Consider the following 8723-nt stretch of genomic DNA (forward strand, 5'->3'; position numbering starts at 1 on the left):
GATAACTAATCGATAATCACAGTTAATAATTGCATTAGTTATCGTTAATGCATGCAGTAGCCTTTCGAGCTTTTATTGCCTCACCCCACCTAAAGGCTTAAAACAACTCACATTTATTATCTCCTAGTTTCTGTGGGTCAGAAGCTTAATTGGGTGCCTGTGGCTTAAGGTTTCTCCCAAGGCTGCAATCAATCCATGAGCTGGGGATGTGGTCCCATGAAAAGTCTGGACTCAGAGAAATGTTTCCAAGCTCACTCGCGTGGCTGTATGCAGGCCATATTTTCTCACCAGCTGCTGGTTCCATTGCTGGATTAGTCCATTCTCACAATTCTAGGAAGAAATAACTGAAACGAAGTCACTTCCAAGAGAAGAGGTTTTATTGGCTCCTAGCTCTGCAGTCTGTACAGGAAGCATAGCAGCATCTGCTTTGGGGGAGACCTCAGGAGGCTTCCAATCGTGGTGGTAGGTAAACAGGGAGCAGGCACATCACAGGGTGAAAGCAGGAGCAGGAGGATGAGGGAAGAGGCACTGCACACTTTTAAATGACCAGATTTCATGAGAACTCACTCCTTATCAGGACAGTACCCAGGGAGATAGTGCTAAACCATTCATGAGAAATCCACTCCCTGCGTAAGCCAATTACCTTCACCAGAACTCCACCTCCAACACTGGGGATTGTATTTCAATATCAGATTTGAGTGGGAACACACATCCAAACTCTATCAGTTCCTTACTGCATGAACCCCACATAGGGTAACTCACAAGAAGGCAGCCCACCTCCCCTCAGCACAAGCAGGTGGGGGAGCAAGAGAAAGCACCTGAGATGGAAGCCACTGTCTTCTTATAACCCAGGACTGAAAGTGACATGCCATTACTTTTGCTGTCTTCTGTTCCTTAGAAGCAAGTCGGTAGGTCCAGCTCACACTCAAGGGAAGAAGACCACACAAGGGCAAAAATACTGAGGAGTGGGGATTATCGCAGGGGCCACTTGCCACAGCTGCTGAAAACTGGTGTGTAAAAAAAAATGTTGGCTTGACTTGGTGGCTCACGCCTGTAATCCCAGCACTTTGGGAGGCCAAGGCGGGCAGATCGTTTGAGCTCAGGAGTTCGAGACCACCCTTGGCAACATGGTGAAATCCCATCTCTACAAAAAATACAAAAATCAGCCAGGCACTGTGGCAAGTGCCTGGGGTCCCAGCTACGCAAGAGGCTGAGATGGGAGAATGGCTTGAGTCCCAGGAGGCAGAGGTTGCAGTGAGCTGACACTGGGTGACTGAGTTCCAGCCTGGGCTACAGAGCCAGACCCTGTCTCAAAAAGTAAAACTGAAAATAAAAAATAAAAAAAACCAGCCGAGCTCAGTGGCTCATGCTTGTAATCCCAGCACTTTAGAAGGCTGAGGTGGGTGGATCACAAGGTCAGGAGTTCAAGACCAGCCTGACCAACATGATGAAACCCCGTCTCTACTAAAAATATAAAAATTACCCTGATGTCACGGCGCATGCCTGTAATCCCAGCTACTCAGGAGGCTGAGGCAGGAGAATCGCCTGAACCCGGGCGGCAGAGGTTGCAGTGAGCCAAGATCACACCACTGCCCTCCAGCCTGGGTGACAGAGTGAGACTTCGTCAAAAAAAAAAAAAAAAAGGCAGGGTCAGCCCTCAGACCCACTCCCCATCCTGTGATGTGCTGTCCTCATCCTGTGATGTGCTGAAGGGGGCCGTGGCGCCAAGTCACTGTGCTCTGCTGGGGCCTCTCAGACCATGGCCGTGCCAGGCTGAGTAGCCACTGGATGTTTCTGGTCAGGGCCACCCCACCCAGCAGAGTCAAAAGAGGACCATTTCCATGAGCTGAAGGGAGGCACCAGGGAGGGCAGAGGCTGGAGCTCCAGACTGGAGGCGAAGATGGCAAACCCGGGCATGAGGAGCGACAATGCAAAGCCAGCCGGGTGCAGAGCCACTGCCACCCCACAGCTGCCGTCAACCTCCTTCCTGCCTTTTCTGAATGAGACCTGTAGACTGAGCGGACCAAATACACACCAGGGGTGCCGCGGCTGCCTGAACCGGTTCTCGGAAGTGGAACTGGTATAGGAAAGGTGAAGCTCATTTGTTCAAGTTTTGATACATATTTACCCAATTACTTTCCAAAGAATAGAACAGGTTATCCTCCCACTAGCAGTAAGATTACAAATTCCTGTTTCATTGCACCTTCCCCAACGTGGATGGTTCTTTTAAACAAACTTTACTAAATGGACAGGCAAAAGGTGGCATCAGGAACTGTTTTATTTCCCTTTGATTATTTGTCATCCGGGATATTTCCTCAAGGGCATTTTTTGCCAGCCATTTCCGTCCATTTTTCTATTTTTCTATTCTTTGAAAAGGTAAGTTTCTGAATAAGATTTGAAGGAAGGCATAAACAGCAGTCATTACATTATCATTAGTATGATGTTGATGTCATAGAAAGGGGAAGGAGAGCACTGCAAAGACACCGTCCAGCCCAGCTTCATGGTCAGCACAGGGAAAGGGTCTGCATACATGGAGGAAAGAGAAGCAAGGTGGGATCTATTGAAATTTTAAAATACACAGCTTTGCAGATGCTGCTGCCTCCCAGAGTCCCCTGCCATCAGCCATGGTCAACCCCACCGTGTTCTTTGACATTGCCATTGGTGGTGAGCCCTTGGGCTAGTCTCCTTCCAGATTTTGCAGACAAAGTTCCAAAGACAGCAGCAAACTTTCATGCTCTGAACCCTGAAGAGAAAGAATTTGGCTATGAGGGTTCCCGCTTCCACAGAATTATTCCAGGGCTTGTTGCCCGGGTGGCGACTTCACAGGCCATAACGACACTGGCGGCAAGTCTGCAAGGAGAAATTTGATGACAAGGACTTCATCCTGATTCATCCGGGTCCTGGTGCCTTGTCCATGACAAATGCTGGACCTAACACAAACGGGTCCCAGTATTTCACCAGTGAAGCTAGGACTGAGTGTCTGGGTGGCAAGCACGTGGTCTTTGGCAAGGTTCATGGACACAGTGGAAGCCACAGAGCACCTGAGCCCAGGAATGGCAAGACCAGCAGCAGATCACCACTGCTGACTGTGGACAGCGCTGACGATTGGACTTGTGTTTTCTCTTAACCACAGCCCACTCCTTCCCTAGCTCAGGAGCGCCCCCTCCACCCCATTGCTCACAGCGTCCTATCGTCTTTGTGCTCTCGCTGCAGTTCTTTGGGTTCCACAGTTTCCTTATTCCCCTCCACATTTAGCTGGACTGCAGAGTTACGGTTATGAAATAACAAAATAAATAAATAAATGAAATAGACATACCCTAAAATCCACCGATTCCACTTCCTGGTATTACCCCCAGCGAGGCACCCACGGAGACAGGATGCACGTGAGCATGCTCAGGAGAGCACTGTGGATGCCAAGGGCCAACTGGAAACAGCACAGAGGGCAGCAAGAGGGAGATATTCGTTGTGACATGCTGCACACGTGCTGGGAACTCCAGGCAGTTACAACAGCGGGCCGGTCCCCGTGTCTGGGGACGGGAAGAGCTGCACACTGCTGGGTGAGAAAGCAAGCTATGAACATTCCGTGGAATATGACACCACTGTGCAGACCACCCACAGAGCAGAATCCCACTTGTGGCGTGTGGCTGTCACCCACAGGACAAGGCACAGGAGGATCCAGAGCAAGCTGAGGACGGGGCAGGAGAGGGGCAGGATTGGAGGCCGTGATTCCAGAAGATCCTGCCTTCTCCATAACGTTTACATAAAAATAATTCACAATGACATAGTATTTACCTATTCCTTATAGAGCTAAGATGTTATTAAAACCTTTCTGGAAGATCAGGACTTTTTTTTTTTTTTTTTTTTTTTTTTTTTTTTTTTTTTTTGAGACGGAGTCTCGCTCTGTCGCCCAGGCTGGAGTGCAGTGGCGCGATCTCGGCTCACTGCAAGCTCCGCCTACCGGGTTCACGCCATTCTCCTGCCTCAGCCTCCCGAGTAGCTGGGACTACAGGCGCCCGCCACCTCACCTGGCTAGTTTTTTTGTATTTTTTAGTAGAGACAGGGTTTCACTGTGTTAGCCAGGATGGTCTTGATCTCCTGACCTCGTGATCTGCCTGTCTCGGCCTCCCAAAGTGCTGGGATTACAGGCTTGAGCCACCGCGTCCGGCCGATCAGGACATTTTGTACGGAGAGCCTGGGCTGGGGTCGTGGATGTGCTGCTGTTGGCGCTGACACACCCGTTGCGCAAAGCAGAGTCTGCTCTGCCCTGCTGCCCAGTTGGGAAAGTCCTGGAATCAGCCCTGAACACAGGCTTCTTTGGCCACTTTTTTTGGACAGAAAAACACAGATGGAAGTCAGTGAAAAGAACATCACCTTTGTTCTTATATTTGGAAGGAAAATAAACATCTGAGCCCAGCAACAGCCACAACCAAAACAAGCGTCCGGAGTGCCCAGCTTATTAACAGCACAAAGCACTGAGGGGTGAGCTGCAGCCTGCAGAGACCAGCCTCCCCTCAGAGCAGGCTTCCCAGCCTGCAGACCCCCAGAGTATGAGCACAATGTCGGTGGTTATATGAGTCTTTTCCGAGAGAAGGGCTATCACTCTCTTCAGACGTTTCAGGGATCTTGAGCCCCAAAAGGTTAAGAATCAATGTATGGGGCACCATTAAATATCGTAGGCATGAAATAATATGAGATTGAGTTTTGTTAATTTTTCTTTTATTTTTTAGATACAGAGTCTCAATCTGTTGCCCAGGCTGGAGTGCAGCAATGCAGTTGTAACTCAGTGCAGCCTTGAACTCCTGGGCCCAAGTGATCCTCCCACCTCAGCATCCAGAGTGGCTGGGACCACAGGTATCCCTCACCACACCCAGCTAATTAGTTCATTTTTGTAGAGACAGGGTTTTAGTATGCTGCTCAGGCTGGTCTAAAACTCCTGGCCTCAAGAGATCCTCCTACCTTGGCCTCCCAAAGTGCTAGGATTACAGGTGTGAGTCACCACGCCCAGCCCACCACATCGAGTTTTTAATGTAAGCTGCACAAGAAATCAAGAAAATCTTAATGTTCACTCCAGAATTAAAAGGATCTTTTGCTTTTCACCTAGCTGGACAAGCAGTTGTCTACACTGAGAGCCCCTCACACAAGTTTCCTGACCGCCCTCACCCCTTGCAACCTTGGGCACCGACACTGAAACCTAGGACCTGCACTTCAAATCGGGCAACGCTGAGGGCAGGTGAATTTCAACTCCTGTTCTGAATGTGCTGCAGCTGCCCTCTCAAATCCAGCTCTCTGCAGACACAACCTCGAACACAGCAAATGCAGAGAGCTGACTTTCCCTGTTTATGGTTATTCTGTGTGTGGAACTGAGGCTTGGAATTGGAATCCCAAGGAGAGATGGTGCCCTGACTTCCTGCGTAATCTTTCCCACACCACGGGGCTCACCAGCCCTGGGCCATCAAGTGTGAACCCACTAAAGCCCCAGCTGCTGCGCTGGCCCTTCTGACTACAAAGCCATTCACTTTCCTAACAGACATGCCTGACCTCATTAGTCAACAATGGGAAGAACGACATCTTAGTCAACTGCAAGCAGTGCTCCTCGGTTTTGTGAAAATTCACCTTCATCTTTTGCTGTAACCCAGCTCATGACCAAGGCATCATTGCATAGATTTGAGGCACTAGAACCCAAACCTGAACTGCTGGAAATGCAGATGCCCAGGCAGACCTCCTGGTCAGGCCTCAAATCCCACCTTCCGCACCTGTTCCTGGGAGAGGAAGTTTGTGCCCATGGTCATCTGTCCCTCTGCCGCTCCATTCAGATGTGTCCACGTCCCCATGGCCCCTCCATCCAAGAGAAAGCAACACACGTGTGTACCCAGGAAACATGTACAAAATGCCTTGCAGCCCTGTGGATTCTTACTGGCCAGATAGCCATGGACTGTGGAATGGAACATAAATACCACACGATGCAGTTCTCCTTGGCAGCAACAATGAGCGAACAAATAACATAGACAATAAAATGAATAATTTCACAGGTACAATGAGTAGCAAACAAAACCAGGCACAAATGAGAACCTGCGTGATTCAATTCATAGAAAGTTCAAGAATACGCAAAACGAACCTGTTGTAACGGAAAGCAAAACAGTGTGATCTCCAGTGTGGGGTGGGTGGCACTGCCTTAAAGGGGCAAGGGGAGCCTAATGGGCATTGCAAATATTCTGTCCTGATCTGAGCAGTTTATGAAAATAAACATTCACACAAAGATCTGTGCGTTTTAGCATGTGCACATTATTCTGCAGTACTATTGTTCTTAATTTTTTAAAGCCCAGCATGAACCAACTGGTAGTTCCCGGGCAAGGAGCAGCCCCTGGGGCAGACTTCTGAGCACAGGGTTGGACAAAACGGGGCAGGGAATGGACCTGGTGGAAAATAACCAGTGAGATGCTCAGAAAATGTTTGCTGAGTGGGACAGCAATCATTTACACCTTAGTATAAATAAATATAGAAAAGGTGTTTTTTTGGGTTTTTTTTGTTTTTGTTTTTGTTTTTGTTTTGAGACAGAGTCTTGCTCTGTTGCCCAGGCTGGAGTGCTGTGGCTGGATCTCAGCTCACTGCAAGCTCCGCCTCCCGGGTTCACGCCATTCTCCTGCCTCAGCCTCCCGAGTAGCTGGGACTACAGGCGCCGCCACCGCGCCCGGCTAGTTTTTTTGTATTTTTTAGTAGAGATGGGGTTTCACCGTGTTAGCCAGGATGGTCTCGATCTCCTGACCTCGTGATCTGCCCGCCTGGGCCTCCCAAAGTGCTGGGATTACAGGCGTGAGCCACCGTGCCCAGCTAGAAAAGTTTTTTCAAACAGGGAGACTGGAAGCTATTTGGAAATAGGAGGACACTTGGCTTTGGCAAACAGCAGAGCACACTGAAGTAAGTTATTTGCCTTCCTGACCATTCTGCTGAAGATGCTCTGGCTTTAGTCCTTTTCCGGGGCTTGGCGGTTCACAATGTATTTCAACAGCATCACCTCACTCGACTCGCACTGCACCCACTGAAACTTGGTAAGGAGTATATATCATCAAGGATCATTAGGAATAAAGAAACTGGAGCTCAAAAAAGAAAAGTTCCCGACAGTGACAGAAATTGAAAGTAGCAAAGCCAAAGTTCAGGGATGATTGTTTCCTCTACCAAAAAAAAAAAAAAAAAAACAGAAATTGGATTAGAAACTGGAGTTTCTTTGATCCCTAAGCACCGATGTTTATAACGTATTCCTATAAGTGGGACTCAATTTCTGTCTCAGGCACTCGCTCTTGGCTGGGAGTAGGGGGTGAAGCCGTTCACTTCTGTCGTGGTCTGTCCCACTCACACTGCTGGAGCTGACCAGGCCGGCCCTTCCCTCGTGGGATTTGAGTCTCACACACCCTGTGAGACGGACAGGCTGCTGCCCTGTGACAGATTAAGATCCAAGGCTTGGGATAGTTATGTGAGTCGCCCGGTCACCCAGCTAGAGGAGGTAAAGCCAGGCTAGGAAACTAGGTCTCAGCTGTGCCCAGCACATGCTAAGACTTGGGGAGTGAGGAGGCATCCATACTTCCAAGAAAGAGCAGAGCCCACTGTGGCATCACCCCACAGATACTGCTGGGAGCCCAGGGAAGGCAATGCTGAGGTCCCTCCCTGAGGGTGTGGGTGTCAGGCGGAGCCCACTGTTCACAGCTGCACAGACTCTGTGACAACAAACATTTGGTGAATTGAACTAAAAAGCTAGGTTCCCAATCATGGTTGCCCGGGCACACAGTCGTTGTTGAATACGGATGGATGACACCTGTCCAGTGAGAGTAGAATGAATTTGTGTGCTGGATATGGGAATGTGCTGGAAGGCTGGGCATGACTCTCATCATTTTCTTCATTGTCTGTTGCGTTTGCAGCCAAGTCCCCTGGAGCTCAATCTGCCCTCTGCCCTCTACCCTCTGCCCTCTCTCCCCACCCTCCTAGTGCAGCACTCCAGGATTCCCACTCAGCAGCAGGGCAGTGACCAGCTTTTACTTCCAGCCCAAAGATCTGCATGAGAACCAATGCACACCAGGTCTGTGCCGCCTCCCTGACCAAGTGGTCCCCAGGGCCTGGTTTCACCACCATCTCCGCTTCCACCACAGACTTGCTCCCGTCCAGGGTTCCTCATCTCTCCAGTCTCCCAAGCTCAAACCCAGGGTGATCTCCCACTGGGTCCCTTCTGCCATCACCATGCCTGGAAATGTTTGCTAGTCCCCACCCCACCCCCAAGTCCACACTCAGTGCACAGGTCTTTAATATATTTTGTTAGAAGTGACAATGTCACTATGGTTATGTATGAGATCATGTCCTTGTTTCTTCAGAGACGCAAGCTGAAGAAATTAATTTGGAGAGGTTCAAATAAAAATAGAGATAAATAACAAATATGTCAAAATGTTAACAGTGGTTGAATCCAGGGGCTGGGTGTAAGTGTGCTCATTGTACTGTTCTCATATCTATGCACATGTATATGTGTGTGTGTGTGTGTGTGTGTGTATATGTATATATTTTTTTTCTTTCTTTAGAGAGGAGGTTTCACTCTGTTGCCCACGTTGGAGTGAGTGGCATGATGACAGCTCACTGCAACCTCAAACTCCTGGGCTCAGGTGATCCTCCCTCCTCAGCCTCCTGAGTAGCTGGCACTACAGGTGCTCGCCATCATGCTTGGGTAATTATTATTATTATTGTGT

The 8723-nt window shown here is 49.2% G+C and overlaps 1 protein-coding gene across 11 annotated transcripts in view; it reads right to left on the reverse strand.

Moving 5' to 3' along the window:
- The window catches only part of LOC114673814 (uncharacterized), a 102680-nt gene that overhangs the window by 63525 nt on the left and 30432 nt on the right, over positions 1 to 8723 (reverse strand). The window contains exons 2-3 of one of the 11 annotated variants that reach the window (XR_013408398.1): positions 3317 to 3550; positions 172 to 2850 (exon numbers count right to left, since the gene is read on the reverse strand). The exons of 6 other annotated variants lie outside the window; for them this stretch is intronic. Coding sequence is in view for 3 of the 5 variants with exons in the window: in XM_077975341.1 (XP_077831467.1) it covers positions 3318 to 3550 (233 nt within the window). In the remaining 2 variants the exon portion in view is untranslated. Of the gene's footprint in view, positions 1 to 171; positions 2851 to 3316; positions 3554 to 8723 lie in introns of those variants that run through there. 4 more of the 11 variants (XR_003724622.2, XM_077975341.1, XM_077975340.1 and 1 more) reach the window with 4 other exon arrangements.

This window comes from Macaca mulatta, chromosome 18 (assembly GCF_049350105.2).
Source record: "Macaca mulatta isolate MMU2019108-1 chromosome 18, T2T-MMU8v2.0, whole genome shotgun sequence".
Classification (NCBI taxonomy): domain Eukaryota; kingdom Metazoa; phylum Chordata; class Mammalia; order Primates; family Cercopithecidae; genus Macaca; species Macaca mulatta.